General features: G+C 37.5%; 1 protein-coding gene across 1 annotated transcript in view; it reads left to right on the forward strand.

Moving 5' to 3' along the window:
- The window catches only part of COG3 (component of oligomeric golgi complex 3), a 30,680-nt gene extending 11,031 nt beyond the window's left edge, over positions 1–19,649 (forward strand). The window contains exons 12-23 of the mRNA XM_030951518.1: positions 1,000–1,139; positions 2,366–2,526; positions 4,646–4,751; positions 6,612–6,736; positions 8,354–8,443; positions 10,295–10,415; positions 12,690–12,778; positions 12,878–13,012; positions 14,018–14,093; positions 15,546–15,673; positions 16,239–16,337; positions 17,549–19,649. Coding sequence (XP_030807378.1) covers positions 1,000–1,139; positions 2,366–2,526; positions 4,646–4,751; positions 6,612–6,736; positions 8,354–8,443; positions 10,295–10,415; positions 12,690–12,778; positions 12,878–13,012; positions 14,018–14,093; positions 15,546–15,673; positions 16,239–16,337; positions 17,549–17,578 — 1,300 coding nt within the window. The 3' untranslated portion in view covers positions 17,579–19,649. The remainder of the gene's footprint in view (positions 1–999; positions 1,140–2,365; positions 2,527–4,645; positions 4,752–6,611; positions 6,737–8,353; positions 8,444–10,294; positions 10,416–12,689; positions 12,779–12,877; positions 13,013–14,017; positions 14,094–15,545; positions 15,674–16,238; positions 16,338–17,548) is intronic.
- Positions 19,650–19,884: the final 235 nt, after the last annotated feature.

The following is a 19,884-nucleotide window of genomic DNA, read 5'->3' on the forward strand; positions in this document are numbered from 1 at the left end:
AGGATGTGAAGGAAGAGGCATTCAAAATGTTTCTTCTGAGTATTCTTTCATGAGCATTTTCGTTCCCAGTCTGAGGAACTGAAGTGTCATTGTCTTATTGACAGACATTTTTTGTGAATTAGAAAAAAACAAACTGTGCAGTAAGCTCAATATCTTTATCGCACCATGATTACTTCATTACTTCTTGATGTTTATATTTCCAGTTCTAACTGGGAAATTACTTGAATTTTCAGCTACTGGCGATAGCATTAATGCCTCATATATGATTAGTGAGGGGAGCATTGACAATGGCAAAAATGTCTAGAGTGAATGCTGTTGGTGTCTTAACGAAGATATGCATCACTTTGAACATGAAAGAAAAAAATCCATGGAAGTGGGATTTCTTCAATGAATTTTTCTTCAATGGATGCAGTGGCGTATCACTGCATTGATATTGTAACTTCAGTTAGATTGGAAAGTGTGCTCTGAGATGTTGGTAGCTATGACAGAAAACATTACCAAGCTTCTCCTCCTGCATCCCTCTTTGTGTGCTCCTGATTCTAATATACTGTTGAGTCCTTGCAATCAGATGAGCCTTTTCTCATGGGAAAATTTGGGTTATGATTCTGAGCTCAGCAGGAGCATTTTTTTACACTGAAGCCAAGTAAACCAAGTTGCAGTGTCTTCCCTTTGTGACAGGTTGAGTTGTTGGTTGGTTTGTATAGACTTTTTTTGTTTATTTGGGTTTTTAAAATTTTATTTTAAAATTAATTAAAAGCTGTAACACCATTTTTAAGCAGTTGATATACCACATCTTTTAAAAGGAAAACTTTTCCTACTTTGTAGGGAATAGCAGGTTTATGTTTTAAACAGTCCTGTCTGAACTCTTCTATGACACTTTTTTTCTCTCCCTCCTTTCAAAAATCTTTTCCACAAAATAATCTATGTTTGTGATAAAAATTTCTTTTGCTTTTGGGGGATCCTGAAAGTATTTTGCTTTGTTTTATTTTTTCTTCATAGTGAACTCTTGGAGAAGTTGTGTCTTTCATTGTATGATGTCCTGAGGCCAATGATCATCCATGTCATTCACTTAGAGACACTTTCTGAGCTCTGTGGGATTCTCAAAAATGAGATGCTTGAGGATCATGTACAGAACAATGGTAACTCATAGATTGAAGATTATTGTTTTTAAGTGTCTTCTTAACTGATAAAATTATTTAATTGCATAGTTGGAAATTCTAGATGCTTATTTCTTTCTAGTGGATCTTAACCTAACCTCATATTTGACATGTTTGTGTAAAATTAATTATGCTTTTTCATTTATAGTGAAGGTCTGTATATTTGGGTCTGTGCATAGCATCATTTTAAGGAATGTACTGATGTTAGTCATGTTTTCTCTAGATTGTACAAATTCTAGCAAGCATCCACCCTGTGTATATGCATGCACCAGGGTTGATTTAAATTAACTTTTAAAATTAACAAACTACTTCACTTGGCCCTGCTAATGCATCATCCATGTAGAGCTTTCTGCATAATGATGATAAAGGAATGCAAACTGATTTTTTTTTCAATTCTCCTAATGTCATGTTTCCCAGATTAGAAATTGTAGCTTCAGCAGAGGAGTTAAGTAGCAGTGTAGATTTTGGAGTTTTGTAAGTATGCAGAGCCCAAAGTCTCATAGGAGTAAGCCTGGTGTCTCATTTCATAGTACGACCAGTGCATAATGGAATCCTTTCCCAGTCTCTATTGCACCAGGCAGTAAATAGAAATCACCCTTGGTACCTGGTATATCACCCGGTGTAGCTCCTTGTCCCCGAAGCTGTGCCAGTAATCATGAAGAATTGTTCACTTTGCTGGAGGTATAATTGTAACACTCTTGGGAATGAGCAAAAATTTGCTGACTTAATCATTTGGCTTATCATAAGAAGTGTCTTACTACTACTTAAATTTGGGTTGATACAATAATTCTTAAGTTTAATGTGAGCTGCATTGGTTTATCTGTTTTTATCAGCTCCCAACAGTCACATCACAGGTATTGGCTGTGGTGGAACCAAAGCCACCTTGCTTTGTTGTTCCCACCAAAATTCCACGTAATGTACCCAAGTCTGAAATAATTAGAACCCTTAATTCTAACAAGGCATCTGATGTCATCAGTGTGAGGTTGCATTTTCATAGCCTAATGAAAATCTGGGGAGCCAAAGCAACTGCAGCATGGAGTAAATTCCTTGTTTGTCTCAAATTTGTCTGCATGCTGCTGTTCCAAAAATACTCTGACTCCATCTGCAGCAAGCCAGGTTTTTATGGTCCTATATGTGATACTTCAGATTTGTGTTTCTATAAGCTTGTTTTGTCATTAACAATTTGTACCTGTTCTTACCTTTGTCAGCTGAACAACTGGGTGCCTTTGCAGCTGGTGTCAAGCAGATGTTGGAAGATGTGCAGGAGCGCCTTGTCTACAGGACGCACATTTACATTCAGACTGACATCACCGGCTACAAGCCCGCACCGGGTGATCTTGCCTATCCTGACAAGCTGGAAATGATGGAGGTACAGCCTCAGCTTCTTCATTGGCCTTGACTTTGTACATGCAGTGTATGCAGTTGTGTAATACAGCACTTTGCAGCTTGGGTTTTCCTTTTCTTAGCTGTATTTAGTGTTACTGGCATTTTTAAATTGACACCTGCTGATTAAATTATGGCCCTGAATTAGCTGTTAACGTTTTATGTCAAACTTAGTGACAATGGCAATAGTTCTCACAGTTAATAGTTTCATCAAAACTTGAAGCTTCTGAATTTTTATTTACATTCGTAAGTAATAGGTATTACCCAATGTATTTTCTAGTTGAGCTGGAATTGAACAGATGCTTTAGACAGTCCCAGTTAGCTGCAAGTTTGTTTTAAGAATTACTGGTCAACTAGCTTTTGGAAGGCATGTGTGTACCCTGTGCTCAGGCAGTGTGAGAGGAGACTTGCTTTAGATAATTTAACATGTTACCAATGGCTTCCAGAAGCCCTTCTCAGATTCTTATCAGTATTAGCTGCTTTTTTAATCATTCCAAGCCATTTGAGTCAATGTTCCTGTTAAAATGGATCAAACTAATTCTACTTATTTTAAAAAATGAAATAACTCACAGAAATAAATAAATGCCCAATGAGAAACCTTTCATGAGTTTTTGACTAGAACAAGCTGCAACTGCATGAAGGCTACACGAAAGCAGTAAAGCATAGTAAAGATCCCCCTCCAAATTCACTTTATAATGGGAGACCCAAGCTGTCAAAGGATTGAGGTGACTGAGAATGGCCTTTCCAACATGGACTGGCAAGATTCAAATTTAGTTGCTGTATTCTGCTTTCCACCCAGCTGCCAGAATAGCTGATGGTGCTTAGAAAACTGTAGGACTTAGTTCCCACTGACCAGTTGGTAGAGAAGCTGCTGTATGATGTCAGAATCAGAACATTACTGATAAAAAATACAGAAGCTGTCTGTCTGTCTGTCTATCTATCTATCTGTCTGTCTGTCTGTCTTATCTCTCCTCTCTACCTGCCTACCTAAAATATATGTATTTTGCTATGGGAGACATTAACATTGTGTGACTGTACCTTACTGGGCTCAATTCTTGTCTGCAAACAGAAAAAACACTGTGAGAAAATTACCAGTAGTGACCTCATGTTGCTATGATATTGTATTTATATACATACATCTAAAGCTTTTATTGTACTGTAGTTGGTACTTTGGCAATTTTGTGGGATATCCACGGAGTTTTAAATCCTGAAGCTAGTGAGTCTGTTGGGTACATGCTCTTTGTACTGAAAGTTTAAGGACTAATAAGCATCTTCAGGCAAGTGATTCTGCTGTTTGGTCTGTATGAGGCCCTATTTTCTAACAAAGGTCCTATGGCCCTTCAGTTAAGGAAGAGAAAGGTCATTTCAAATTGAGAAATTATGCTGCTCTTCATATGTCCTCATAAGACTTCAGTTTTTGCCTGGTTTGAGATTCATCTTGCTACTTGATTGCTTTTAAACCTCAAAACCTTGCTATTTAGAGAGACCTTCTGTCTTAGTAAATGAATTATTAAAATGTTAAAAGCACAGGGCAAAAATGTTTCTTGTGCTGTTCTCCTCAAATATTTATGCATTTTTTTGCCCATTCTTGCTGCCTCTTGTTGCTTTGAAGCCGACCAAGTAGTGGAAAAGGCTGAAGTGTGGAAATGTTGAGTAATGTTAGGGGAAGGCTTTTGGTTGAACTCTCACAGGGAATAAACTAGAGAGTACTTCTGGCCATCTGCACATGTCATTTATGGAAATAAAGCCATAAAAAATGATCTGTTTAAAATCCTAGTAAGTGTTGAACTGGGTTACCCTATTTTGAACTTTTCTTTCTAGGTGGCTTTATAGGTCGTAATTGAGAGATCAGTAAAACTGGCAAAATGGAAAGAGCAGTGCTTTACACAGATATATATTTGTGAATCTTTATCATATTGCAATATTTCTGCCACTGTTCTGGAAACATCTGCCTATTTCTTCTAAACGTCTTTGAAACACTGGAAGCTGAGTGTAGCTGATTTCTTTTGCAATTCAGCATGCTTTTATCCAAAAGCATGCTGGATTGTTGTAACCAAAGCAATGTTATGTGATATTAAAATATTATTGTGTATCTTTCTTTGCAGCAAATTGCACAGAGTTTGAAAGAGGAACAGAAGAAGTTGCCATCTGAAGCTTCATTTTCAGATGTCCGGCTAGAAGATCCTGAGTCCTGCAGCTTAGTTAAATCTGGTATGAAATACATCTCATATTGTCAAGTTAATGCATAAGGCTCATGGAATGTGAGCATTAACGTGAACCATCTGTGAAAAACTTGCATGTGTCTTAAATGGTTATTTTCCTAGACAAATTCATAAGCAATTTTTAGAGGTGAACTTTGTCTCGAAGTTTTAGTTTTATATTTTAGATGAGAAACAGCCTGATCTTGTTCTTTTGGCGGCATTTCTTTGTGCTTCCGTTATATGAAGCAACTAGTTTTGCATCCAACAGCATCTGTTGTACTTTGTATAAACCTGAGCTTTTGCATTCTCCACTGAAAAGTGTCCCTGCCATCAAGATATGTACTTGAGGATGCTTTTGTTTGTTAGCTGTGCTAAGATGGGAAAGGTGATTTGGTGTGTCAGGCATGTCTCTTAAATTATAGGTATTTAAAATAATTCAGAATTTACTCCTTGACATTTTAAACATGTGACCCGTGTGTCTGTAAATTACAGCAATCTGGAATAAAATTTCATAAAATGTGGCTGTTCTGATGCCAGTTGTTTGAGTGTTAGAAATTTTTAAATTACTATCGAAGATCCGTGAAGAATTTCTCATTTTATTTTATTACTGTTCAGAGTGGTACAGTGTTGTTATTTACCCAGCAGCATCTTTCTTAGCCCTTTATCACTTGTATCTTGTATTCCTTTTGATTACGTGGTAGTTTCTTATTTTTGGCTTGGAAAGTTTGCAGAGATGTTTCTAGCTTGACTCCCCAAATTCCATTGAGAATGGAGTTCTTTGTACTTCATCCCATGTGTATGGAATTTGCAAGTCCTTTAAATCTCAGCTGCACTCGGGAGATGGAAGGAACCTATAGAGTATAATTTGAAGATATGTGTCTGAGATAATTTGGATTATTTGTCCTTCAGAGGTGCCCCTCTCCCATTTCAGGACCTGCAGGAGTAGCTGAAGTGACTAATAAATGGCCTAGGAACCTCAAACTGATATCATATGATTTTACAGGCTTTCTAATTACTGTGACAATAAATTTATAGTTGCAAAAGGTAGAAACTGGATTATTTCAGATGATTTCTTCACTAATCACATAAACACAAATGCATTTTCCATCAGCAGGTGAAACTATAAAAATTTTACCTTTTTTAAATGGTTGGTATTTGAAATCAGAGTTCTGGTGCTATTGACTCAGCTGTTTCTCAGCTTGATTTAAGGACAAAATAAAAACAGACCTCTGTTTGTCAGGTGTTGTGAAAATCCATTTTGAGCATACTGTGTTATTATGATAGTTACCCAGGAGGAGCACTTTTTATGTTTACAACAATCTCGTGACAAAATTGGTTTTGCTGTTATTTTTACAGTTTATAAATTATGTTTAAACCCTATATTTTTTGCAACTGTTCAATCCATGTAGGATTATCCCCAGCAGAAAGGAAAGAGTGAATAAACAGAATTTTTTTTTCCTTTTTTTTCCTAAGCATTTCTTGTAATTCCATGATCTCTAGCCATTTATTTTTCCTCTTTTCTCCTGTGCTATTTTTTTCAGTAACTGGTAATTTCAGCTGTTTAGCAGAGTGGGAAGTGTGTGTCATTGGAGACATGCCTGTAACACTAACTCATTTAAAAAGGTTGACCTGGGCCACCCCTGAAAGCAAATTCATGTCTTTCACAGGCTTGTGCTTGATTCACATCAGAAATCTGGTACTGACCTGCTCAAAAGGAAAAAAAAATTAACCTTTTCGGGTAAAATAAAATGTCATATTTCTGTGTAGAGAGTATAAAATGGAATTTTATATTACAGTTGATATTACAGTCTCCTTTGGTTGGAAGGACAGATGGGCAAGCTTTTCATGTGTGTATTTTGCTTTTAAACAGGTTCAGCTGAATCCCTTAATCCCAGGCATCAGAGCACAATTTCACCTGCAGATCTGCATGGAATGTGGTATCCTACTGTCAGAAGGACTCTAGTGTGTCTCTCCAAACTGTACAGATGTATAGATGTATGCCAAAATTTCTTTATCTAATTTTTAAGGTGAAGTTATAAAGTGTGAGAGCATGTAGAGCACCATGTCTAAATATTTTAATGCAAACTAGGAATGGACAATTACTGGCCTCTAACCTCTTGGTCTTTCTGCTGCTATCTTTATGTAAAACAAGTAAACAGACAAATTTAGGCTGTCATTTCCGAGACAATTTTATATTTGTAGAATTGGAAAAATGGCACTGATTTGTACATGTATTGCTTTTGCTGTTACAGAAATAATTCAGTGTCTGATGTTCAAGATACTGGTCTCACCTAAGCTGAGGAGTGAATAGGACAAGAAAAAATAGAAAGTTCTGGGTCAATTACGGGGAATGATTTTGTTGCTGAAATTTCTGGGTTGAATGTGTTTGTGTGATGTGTCTGGTCTTAAAAATGGTGACTGTGCTGCTTCTATATTTTGAAAATGTTCTGAATTTTTTTTGTGGCACATGTCTCACGTTCCAAAACGTAGGAACACATTTCCAAAGTTTAAGACAGTGGAAATCTTCATGTCTATCAGAAACAAAAGCAATGTTTACTTGACACGTATTTTAAGACTTTCCCATTAGAATCTGTTTTGTGTTGCTCACTTAACAGCATATAAGGCTGATAGGTCTCTGAGGAAACTAGTGCAAGTGTTTTTGCTTTTCTGCATGTGTTGTATCTTTATTAGACACATTTAATGGATTTCAAAATATCTTTGATGTGTGTTACACGAAACTGCTGCAAAGATGCTATTACTAAAAAAGAAGCCAGAAAATACTAATGCTTTATTGCTTGAAACATCAATCCCACTAAAACATATGGATATTTGCTCATGTTTTCAGCTAGACCTTTGTAAATGAGGTGATTTCTGTGTTGTTTGCAAGGCTTGTTTACAGTGTATCTGCACAGAGGTTAATTTAGCTTCCCCCTGAGACACTAGCAGAACTGGTACCCTTTGCCTGCACCCTGTAGATAGGGAGCAAATGAATGAAGTGATGCTGGCAAGTCTGGGGCAGTCAGGGCTCTGTTGCAGTGCTGGTGGGAGTGAGCTGTGTTCCTATGGCTGGCTCAGCCATAGGATCATATTGCTGCCACTTAAGGACTTGCTCCGTGTCCCCAGGGCCGTGGCAGCTGTCATGTTTGTTTACTAAGCTGTCACAAATGTGAGGTAATTTGAGTCTGCCTGAGGTTAAGCTCATTGGAATGATCTCGTGTCTATTGCAGGTGTAGCTTGCACGCACAGGTAGTTGCCCTGACACACAAAGAGTGTCTGGTCAGGTTACCCAACACACACCATTCATGCTGTTGGCTCTGAATGTGTGAAGTGTCACTGAACATGTTGCTACCCAGGTGCCAATTCAGAGATGCAGGGTGAGCAGGGCAGGCTTGTGTGGGTACCTGCATCCAGCCTGGATGGTTGTAGCAAGATTTTGTATCTGAATGCTCCATCCTGTGTGCCTCCACTTAGCCAACATGTTTGCAGCTGGTTGATCTGGAGTTTTATAAGCTGGTAAACACATCGCTCACGAAGTGCAACTCTTAAAATTCTGCCTAAGCTTTGATAACACCTCTTTTGTTGGTCTTTTTTTTTCTTTTCCTTTTCCTGCAGAGGGCAGTGTTTCAGGGATTATCACAAGAGGCCTTATCTGCCTGCATCCAGTCGCTGCTGGGAGCTGCTGATTCCATCAGCAAAAACAAGGTCAGAATCTGTGCTTTGGGTATGATTTCCACAGCCCCCAGCCCCTTGTATATCTGAAGTCACGAAGCAGTGGTTCAGAATTCTGTTAAAATCTTAGTCAAAGCATGTTGCTCTGCCACCAGTTCTTAGTTATGGTTAATGTATTGCAGGGCAAAGGTAATGATTCACATGGTAGCCTGTCTGAAAAGGTGGCATACAGATCGCAGCAATCATGTTTAGAGGCTGCTCTAACTCATGGGAATTCTGTGAAGTGATGCCTAAAGGGAAATTTTTGCTAGAGGACTTTGTATTTATTTTCACTGCCTGTTACTCTTTTCTCTTTTTCTCTGCCTCCATTGTTCAAATTTTAAAACATCTTTCTAACTTATGTTCACTGGGAGGAAGTTTTAAGTATTCTCTGCTCAGAACTGTGTTATCAAAAGGTGTGATCTCGTGTGTTGCTCAGAATTCAATAAAAATTCATCAGGTCAACACACTTTACCTGTGTTTAAGTAGTTGGAGTAAACTTTTTTTCCTGTCACAGTTCCTTTAAATCCTGTAGTAATTTGCTCATTCCTAACGGCCAGGAAGTGAATTAAAAATAAAAGTCTTAGTAGGCTAAAATTGTTGGATTTTTATAAGCAGTAAATATTCAGTAATGAAAAAGGTTTTAGCTCTGATTTGAAATGATCTGTTTTAAAGTGTCTCTTTTGAGTGTCCTTTAAAAAAATTCTGTTAAACATAGCACCTTTGAAAAGAAATGCAAGCTACATTTCCCTTTAGCTTGAGCAGATAACTATTTCCTGTGTAACTGATTCAGAATTCTACAGTTAAATACCAGTTCCAGCACTGTGTACCTGGCCAGCATTGATTTAAAAGTATTGCAGAGAATGAAACTCGTTCTGCAATGAACCCTAAATAGGTTGGCCCAGAACTAGGATCTCTACCACTTTGTTCTTGATGCATGTTAATTTAATGTTATCTGGTAAAATGATGCATTTAAGAATTAAAAAAAACCAAAAAACAACAACAAAAAAAAATAACCCCAAACAACTCAAGAAGCCCTTTCCACCACTCATTTTTAGTGACATTTCTGTTTGTTGAAACTGCAGATTTAAATCTGATTTCTTCTTTTCTGTTTTATTTAACATTATATCAAGGAAAGTCCTCCTCCAGCTTGCAAAACCAAATTTGAATTCTAGAGTCCTCCTCCTTTTGCCTCAATGAGCCATGAACTTTAAAGATTAAAACCAGCACGTGTTATAAAGCATGTAGTTAAAATAACAAGCAGTGCAAAACGCATCATTTAGATGGAGTGAACTTGGCCTTCTTTTACTCTTTGTATCTTTGCTGTACTGTTTAGAAATTAACTAAGCTTTGTGTTTAATGACATGAGAAAATCCGTTGTAAGACCTTTGCAGAACAGCACAGTTAATCAAGATTATTACAGGAACATTGACTTTTTTTAGTCATTGTAATGATGAAAACAAATTTAGAACCTCATGTTTTTCAACTATAAATGATGTGAATTACACAAAATAATTCCTCTCTCTGAAGAAGAATAAATTTGTATCTTTCAAATAGTGGATACCTTTACTTAATGAGGATATTTACTAATACGGCTGCGTAGTCTAATTCTTCTAAGAAATGGGAATAAGGTATCCCATTAAAGTAGAAGTAATGCTTCTGTAGTGCAGTGTATTAGAAATAGGACAGAAATGGGATTTGTTGATCCCAGAGTGTAGTTAATCACTACAGACTAATGGAAAAAGCTTGTTAAATGATAAAAGTGGAAACGTAGAAACTTTGCTCCTCATTTAATTGTTTGGGTTTTTTTTACATGTAATGCATGTTCTTTCTCTTGTGCTGTAGACCCAGGTCGATGGACAGCTTTTCTTAATAAAACACCTTCTGATTCTTCGTGAACAAATTGCTCCTTTCCACACTGATTTCACCATTAAGGAAATTTCCCTGGACCTTAAGAAAACTAGAGGTACTAAACAGCTGCTGGCTACAGAATGGGATGGGATTGTCCTCCCTTTGTGCCAGCAAAAGTTTTGGGTTTATTTTATGTTCACTTGCAATGACCTGTATGCTTTTTCTAATCTCTTGCTTTGTTCCTAGCTTTTCTGGAAAAAACCAAAACCATTCTCCTACTTAGGGCAATTCAAAATGTATCTAATAAATTCTTTCTTTTTCTATGAAATGTGTTTGCCTGCTTTCACTGTTGACCTAACTCATTTATCCAGTCTTTTTTAAGAACTGCTAAATAATCTACATTTCTATTGCACAGAATTGTCTTTCCTCTTTTCTAACCTGTTAAAGGAATATCTTTCCTTACTGCTGCTTAGTAGGGGAATTTAACAATATGTAGTCAACTTAGCTAGAGCAAATTAAGATTTCCTGGACCTTTCTGTGAAGTTTTTGTTTTGAGAAGGATTTCTTATTTTGCAAGTTCAATGAACAGTATCGGTATTATGGTATTATGTAGCAAGCATGTCTCTCATAGGAAAATAGAAGTAGTGGCCATGGTCATGGTTTTTGAAATTGTACTATTGTTCCCTTATAAAATTCAGGAAAAAAGCTCTTAACACAAAATTGAACTGTCATGCACTTTCCAAGTTGCAAGGATAATGGGAAAAATTATTAAAAGCATGTCGAGTTTCTCTCCTTCCATTCCAGAAGAGAAGGCTGAAGAAATAACTTCTCTTTCCTGCTAATATGCTGCAGCCTTAACTCTGAAGCAAGCATTTCTTACACTAACCATTTCACTTGTTGCATTTGAACATCAATGAAACCTCCTACCTGTTGAGTGGTTTCTAGTTGACTGGAGGTTAAAGGGCAAATACATCCTTTTGGTGTCTTGTCCTGGCTGACACACAAGTTTGTTGTCCATATTCATTTAATGGAATAAATTTTTGTGCCAGCCAGTGCTTTGCAGGTGGTAGTGGTAAGTAATGGAAAACACTTTCTTTATATTGGGTGGTGGTGGCAGTGGTGTTGAAAAGATGTATGTTGTGCTTAATTCCTACTGTGTGTAGCTTAGGCCAGTAGAGCTCTTATATTTGGGATGAATTGTAGAGGAAAAATAATATGGCTAATAGTTTTACTGTGTTCTAGCCAAACTTCCTGCACACAGGTTTAAGATTTAATTTGGTATTTACAGATGAAGCAATACTGCTTACTGTAAAAGTCACGTTTTTGCCCAATTTCTTTGAAGTAGTATAATGTTAAGGTTCACGTAACTGAAATATTCAGTAGGAAAAAGGACTAGCTCATAGTCTTCTAATCAAGAATTTGGGAAATCTCTGGAATTTCTCAAATTGCTGGTAAAAAATTCAGAGAACACATATAATCTTGCTCTGTGTTCACCTTTCGCTGCATAAGAGTGCAGATTCTTATTTCAGTGCAAAATCTACAAACCTATATATTTGGTATTCTCTCTTTATTTAATGTCTCAGAAAACACTCTTTTATGTCTTTTTTCCCTCCTCCTGTTTTATACAGAGTGCAGAATTTCTTTTGAAGTGGAAAAAAAAAGCAGATAGATTTGTAGGATGATAAATGGCTGACAGTAGGGTAAAAAGCTATACTGTAACTAATAATTTTCTTTTTCCCAATTTGACTATATTTCAGCGTGACAGCATCCTGTTGAGACTATAGGTGTAATTTCATTATCTTGTGTTATTTACAGACATTGTTGCTTTTCCTTCTTGAGACTTGTGTAGAGAACATAAACATGAATGTTTATCAACCTTGATGTTTTGTTGTTTTGTCCTAACTAAAACAGCTAAGCACAGAAGAAAAAAGTGCCAATTAAAAGTAATTTCATGCAAGTGTAGTTGGTTTTCCCAGACAATATGTGCAAAATTTTGCATATTATTTGTAAATGCTGAAATAGCTTATGTTAACGTCTCCCACTTGTAGATTACAGCAACAGAAGAGAAGAGCTCACGCAATTTTCATGGCTCTAGCACTGCAGTTAATCAGCAACTTGTTAGTTTCTTGATATGTATTTATCTGTTTACACTGTGCAACTGTTAGGTACAGGTGTACCGTAGGTGCCACTGAAAAGTAGTGAATTAAGCTGTGTGTGTTTCTGTGCATGTGCACTTGTGCATCCGCTCTGAGCAGTGCTATTGTCATTAATGTTGCAGTCATAATCATTCATGCTGGGCCATTTTTATGCATAAATGAGTGATTATAGTTTGTAGTTCCTGGAGCTGAGTGGCATTGACTTACAGTGTGAGTGACTTTCTGATTCACAGATGCAGCATTTAAAATCCTGAATCCTAAGGCAGTTTCAAGATTTTTTAGACTGAACAGCAACAATGCCTTGATACAGTTCTTACTGGAGGTAATGTGGAGTCTTGTTGCATTAAGAAAAATTGGGTCATTTAAGTGTGTGGTGGTCTCTGGCAATTAAAAAGAAGAGAATTGTTGTTCTCTGTTCAAGGGTACTCCAGAAATCAGGGAACATTATATCGACTCCAAGAAAGACGTAGATCGTCATCTGAAATCAGCTTGTGAGCAGTTTATTCAGCAGCAAACCAAACAGTTTATAGACCAGCTGGAGGAGTTCATGACAAAGGTACAAATGTGTTGTATGTTTGTTAACCTAACTGAAGTACTGGGAGGATAAGGGAATTGGTATTTAAATTGGGTATATGACAATCTGCTAGTGCTGTGTGATTAGCTGAAGATAGTGTGCTTTCTTTTAAGTTCCAACAGCAATTTTCCAGGCATTTTTGAGATTAATGGGGTTAAAGGAACATGTCATAGCTTGTTTTTACAAGCAACCCTTGTGTTCTTTGATCAAGAAGCTTTAATTTTTCCTTGAATTGTAACAAGTGTGTGAAGGTTGGCAGGAGCTTTTCTTTCTGCAGGAACTACTTTGATTGCATTTGTAAGCCTTCAAAAACAGTCTTGGGTCATGTGTGTTCTTGAGGGAGATCTTAGAGTATTGGATGTCTTGTTACAATACATTTCTTTCTAGAACCTGCTCTAGAGGCCAGGATTTCTAGTGAGAAAACCTCTCAAGAGGATCTATTCTGAGCCTTAGGTCCTGAGAATAAGTGACATGATCTCTCAGAAACTGGGGCTACAGCATTGCATGGACTGCAGATATCCCAGCTGCTGATTTTTTAAGAATTTAGAAGATTACAGTATTAAATTTACTTATGCTTGTCATGCTGGGGTAGGGGTCAGTGGCATGCCTATAATATAGGTGAGTAACTGGTGAGATTGATAGATTGTTTGAGTGATCTCAGTGATTCATTGGGAATCTGGGGAATTTGACTAAGCTGCTTAAGGATAAGTCTCTTTTGAGGTTTTGTATCCTTAGGTGCCCAAGCATCTTTGTAAATTTAATCCTATTTTGAATTTTACTTTCAAGAATTGATCACGGCTGTAATTTTGAATTGCATTTCTGTCGAGCTGCTTCCCCTGTGTGTTGTTAAGTCAGGTCATAGAAGAGACAGATCAGTGGAGATTCTGTACACTGTGGTATCTCAGAGAGTTGTGCAATTTTTAGTTGGTTATTTTGTTGTGAACTCAGCTGAAAGAAATGTAATTTTGTTGATTTTACTTCTTTTAGGCAGCTGCTTTAAAAACAATGGCCACTCAAGGAGGTCCCAATTATAGCCTTTCACAGCAACCTTGGGCACAACCAGGTATTTACTTTGGTTTATATTCATATTACTATTAGGAATCTGAAGAGGTGATCAGAATGACTTGGACTGGGAGACTGTGATTGATTTTGAAAAATTCTACATATAAGAACTGTCTGCTCTTTTCTTACAAATCCTGGCTTCCATTTGAGCCTGTGTGCTATTTGAAATGTCTTAAGCCAGCTTTAAAAACCAGACAAACTTCAGAATATGTGTTTAATTGGTGCAGTAGATGAATGCCTTGAGTATTTCTCAAGCTGTGATTGTTCTTGCATGTAAACAGCATTTCTGCAACTGCATACAGAATGTGCTTAAGGAATTAATTAATTGTGTTATGATAAAGCTTTTACTTGTGTAGGAAAGAATGAATCCTCACTGAAGCCCTTATTGTCTGTACATTTGGTATTTAGTTTGTTTTGAGTTTTCCTGTCACCATGCAAAAATGGAATCTGGGTTTATTTCCCTCTTTTTTAAAAATTCAAATGTGAACACTTCATAGGAACATTTGGAGCAGCTTTAGATGCTCCTTGGTTGTTTTGCTCTTCACTTTACAAAGTTGTGCTTCTGGATGAAAAACTGATTATTCCAAATCATACACTGGAACCTTCTGTTGCATCATATTCTTAAGATGTAAAGCCAGCAATGTTCATACATAACTCAGTGCTGCTCCATGGGTCAGACACTCTCAAGGGCTAACTTCGAGATTCTACTTAATATCTCTCTCTTCTTCAAGAGTTTTTTTAATGTTTGTTTGGAGATAATTATGTGTGTAGAAGCAAATCGAAGCAGAGTTTTTGCTGTTTCCTGGAGTCATTTGTCTGAGAAGTGGCACTAGGCAGAAAATTTAGATGTGGCAGAAGTTGAGGGAGGAAAAACCCACACAGGATTTTAATTTCAGTACTTTAAAACTACAAAATGTATTTTTTTTTCCCTTGGCCTTTAGGCAATGATCTTGTAAAATCATTAAAATTCCTAGCAATAAAGAAAGAAGGTCTTGTCTGACAGAGGATTCCTGTCTGGTTAATTCAAAATCCAGATTTCTGTGCAGCCTTTCCCCTCACAGACATGGCCTATAAACAGTAAGGAGGATTTGTGATTCTGTTCTCTTTGTTAGCACTGTTTCCCAGCAGTTGCTTTTCCAGTTAGGTTTTCTGGGAGGGAGCCTATGTAGAGCTTAGTTGCTATTGGAGGGTTGTGATTTCAGAAGCCTCAGGAGGATGTGGTAGCTTTCAGAAATGGGATGGGTGCATTTTCTGCAGGGAAAGGAAGCAGTGTCTGGCAGGCTGTGGTCCTGTGATATGTTTGACACTGCACAGCCCAGCGCCCCCTCTCTCCCTTCCACTCAAACCTCTGGTAATGATCCACCCAGGAGAGCGGAGGTGTTTTACTGGAGTATAGGTTTCAGCAAGCAGAACTCCATTTTAGCCTGTGAAACATGTTTTCTTTTTCTTTCAGCAAAGATCAACGATCTGGTCTCTTCCACTTACAAGACAATAAAAACAAAGTTGCCATCAACTTTACGAAGCATGTCCTTATACTTGTCCAATAAAGATACAGAATTAATTCTGTTTAAGCCAGTCAGGGTGAGTATTGCTGCCATGTTTACCTGTAGATGTTTCATGGTGATATCTTTAGCTTAAAAAAGCCAAATCCAAACAGCTGTACTGCTCTTGCTGTACTATGCAACACACGGATACTGCAGGGAAGTAACTGCTGCTCTTTATTGTGTACATTTTCCACCTGGCACCAAATGAGCTGCCGTAAGGAAAATTAACTCTGTCCCACACCAACCAGTCGATTTTGGTCAGTTATGCATGGGCAAGAGCACCAGAGGCAGAGAGGGTGATACAGATTGAGTGGAAAACCTGCTGTAAACAACCAGGGGAGCCAAGCTTGAGTATTAAGCTTCTAGGTTAAGTCTTTAGGACTCAATGTTTCACTTTAGCACATCTAACTGAAGTTTTTATGTCATGGCTAATGTGGATTCCAGTAGCTGTTTTGGGGCTTGTTTTAGAAAAAGTTCTTGGAGCTTGACTGCTTCTCCCTACCTGGTCACTTCAGTAGCTATTCCATATATATTGTGTTTGTTCTGGTTTAAGGTGGGTGTTGTGTTTTTTAATACTGATTTTTTCTTCTTTCCTTTAAAAGAATAACATTCAGCAAATGTTCCAGAAACTCCATGCTCTGTTAAAGGAAGAATTTAGTAATGAAGACCTCCAGATCATAGCTTGTCCTTCAATGGAACAGGTATATATTGAAGGTCCCTATTTTATCAGCTGCTCTTTCATGTGACTGGCATTTATAAACATTGATTTTTTTCATTTTTTGTATTTCCAGTGTTCAGTATCATTATTTATTTCTTATCCCCCTTAATCCTGGATGATTAAACTTTGGGCTTTATCTGATCTTAAGACTCTCAGCTAGGAGAGGACTTTGGTTGGGTTTTTTTAATGAATGTCTAATAGATTTTCTTAAACCAAGGTGGTGATTGATGTTGCTGGGAATTGAGTTGTACAGCATTGTAGAAGAGTCTTGCCATTTCCTGGCATTGTCTTCTTGGAAAGGTATCAAAGCCAGTGAATATGCCTTAAAAAACTGCATTTGAAGGCAGTCTTTCTTTTGACAAATACAAAAAGCAGCAGCTTTTACATCTAAGAAGCATGAGAATGAATTACTAGAGTGCATTTAAAGTGAATTGTAGTGAGAAAATGTGCAGATGTTTATGGAAGTGTAAGCCTGCATGGTCTGTAGGCTCAGAGATAATTTGGGTTAAGAATTCCCTCTATTAGGTTTCTCTGTCAGAAACCAAGCAGGCTTTTAAAAATGTCACTTTGACCTTAGTAGTCTAGGGAATGTAGGTAGAATCTTGATTATCACAGGATGATTTAAACAGGTAATCTATTTTATGGATTAGAGGATGTTGCCTGCAGTGTGTGTGGCCACAGGCATGTGAGATAACTGTCCTGGAGCACTTTTCTGGAGTGGGAGTGATGCACCATAAGGAGGTGAGGTTATCCTGGAGGAGATGGCTTCCTCTAATTGTTTATCTGATGAACCTTAGGATTACTTATCCTACAAACTGAAGTGTGTGGGAAACCATATTGTAATCTATGAGAAACATGTACTGTGGAGGATCCCAAGTGTATTTCAGATATTTGAGGTGAATGGTAACATTTTTTTGCCAGTGTGCCTGTTTTTTGGAATTTCTTGACAACACATGGAGTTACCTGAGGAAGTTTATCACAGTAGTTTGTCACTGCTGAAATGAGTGGTCAGCATGGTCATCAGTTGCATTTTAAAAAGCCTGTGAGTAGGCATTTGACTGGAAATTTTGGCTGTTGTTTTGTAACTGTCTTCTGATTAATGTGCTTCCTAGGAATCCTGTTTGAAGGTCAAAATATGACACATCAGTTCTAAAACTTGGCTTCTCTAACATAGGCTTTCATTTTGTCTTTCAGGTGAACTTACTGTTGTCGATGTCCAAGTAGCCCAGCAATGAGGCTGCTTGGAATAAGCTTCAGCCAAATGCCAGGGAATGAAGGGAATGCAGAGACATTTGCTTGAAGTAAACGAACGATCCCTGTGCAGTCCAGTCTGCATCAAAACTATCCAGGCTGCTTAACCCTGTTTTAAGGAAAAAACCCCAAATGAACAGGTTTCTTGATTTGGTAGAGGTCTTCCTGTTCATTGGCTTGAGCAGTGGGCAGAAGAAAATGAAACAAAAACCCCTTTGCTGATCACTCTTATGGAAGCTCAATTACTGCCTTTTCTAGATATTTTCAAAATTGAAAACCTTTTTGGTTTGTTTTTTTAATGTAAAAACCATTCTTGCTTTCCCGTAATGAGTTGATATATGCAATGGAAAGTCACACTTTCAAAGAGATGCTGGAAATACAGTGCAGGGAATCAAATGAGAGCAGCAATAGATATTTGTGAGAGTTGGGAGATGACCATATTGGTATGACAATTTGACTTAAGCAGTCATGCTCTGAGTTTTTCTTTAACTTCTCTGAAAATCCTGGTAATCCACCACATGCTGGAAAGTAATTCAGAGGTTCTTGCTTGGGAAACCTTAATTTCCCACATGTGAAGTGTTTCTTGAAACACTGGATGGGCTGTCTTTCTTACACTCTTGTGAGTGAGAGGGGTGAGGCCAGACCTGAAGTGTCATACTCTAGCCTTTCTCCATGTGAAGGGTCTCAGATCCTTGGGATTTGCAATGGAAAGCTCTGCAACATAATTTCTGTTGTGTCTGAGTGAAGTACATGTTTTCACATGCTTCACAGCACTGCCTAGCACTGAGGGTTTCAGCTATCTAATTTTAGGGCAGAGTTGGTGTTTTTGCCTTTCTCAAGACCAGATAGTGGTGTCACATTGTTTAAAGTGGGAACGGGGTCTGGAGCTTGCACAGCCTTTGTGCCGTGGAGAAAGTGCTAATCAGGGGGTGTGGGGATGCCTGAAACTGATGTGCAAGGCTGTCAAATCTGCATTGTAAAGAGAGGATAAGTGCTCGGGAACTGGTAAACAGTGCACACTGTTGAGTGAGCATTAATTGGACATTAGTGTGGAAAGCTGGAAGCTAAATGCCTGGCCTTAATGGAATGAACACTTCAGGGTCTCTCAGTGTGTAAATCTTCATTGTGCAGCGCTGTAAAATGAAAATGTAGTGGGTTATGTGACAGATCTTTAACTTATTTTTAAAGCCTCTTCTGTACTTTTGAATATGAAGAAATTTCCTTGCACATCGGTGATATTTTGATTTAATAATTTTCCTGATATAAATAACAAGACTGGAGTACAAGATGGTAGGACTGAAAGCTACCACGAGAAATGTTACAGCAGTGGTGCTGAAATACATAAATGGTACTAATAGGACCTTACATGACTCCTTAAAAATTAAGTAAAGGAACTAACAAGGAGAAAAACTTGTCCTCTCCCTTTACTTATGTAGAAATACAGTCTGTAAAATAATGTCCAGTGCATTGTAAAATATGTATATTTGTTTTTTATAAGGTTTTTCAGAAGGACTGCATGGTCACTGTACAGAGTTATGACTAACTTAATGCAGACATTGTACAGAAGAGTTGTGAAAGGTAAACCATGGCAGTAGTCGCTCTTGTGCTTGGGATCTTTTTCTCTATTAGAGTATCCAGACAGCTCTAGGACAGCTGGTGGAAGGATTAGAAGAGCAATCAGTTTATACAGCCTGTTTGCTAAATGAACATTTGTTTAAACATGTACAGTTTCAGATATTTACGTTTACAAATAGTGTAAATAGTTTCAAAAGATTAATTTAAGATGCTTTATATTATCTGACTAGAAACTTGCTGTTTTTAATTTTTTTAAATAAAAATGTTGCCTCCTATTTTGGTCCAAGAGTAAAGCTTTATTCTGTATCCTGAGGCTTGTCTGTCAAGATAACTGCAATACAGAGATAATAAACATCCTAATAAGCACAGGTTGTGCATTGCTGAGAAGTGTTCTTTTTTAGCAGTAAGAGAATCGAGTTTATTTGACACACATATACCTGAGTGCTGAATGTACAGCTAATTGTTAAATATATGCCTCTCTATGGTTATAATAAAAGTAAATTTGTATTTTCTTTACTGACAAGCAGTCTTGTGTGACTAAATGGTCTCTTTCCTTGCAGTTTTATTAGAAGGAGGAAACTGCAACTGTGAACCACAACTGTAATACAAGAACATATTTTAGCTAAGTTGGCTTTTACTAAGAGAGCTTAGGAGCTGGTGGCAGAAAACACAAGTGTTACTGTGTTTGATGACTGTTCTTGCCT

Source organism: Camarhynchus parvulus, chromosome 1, assembly GCF_901933205.1.
Source record: "Camarhynchus parvulus chromosome 1, STF_HiC, whole genome shotgun sequence".
Taxonomy (NCBI): Eukaryota; Metazoa; Chordata; class Aves; order Passeriformes; family Thraupidae; genus Camarhynchus; species Camarhynchus parvulus.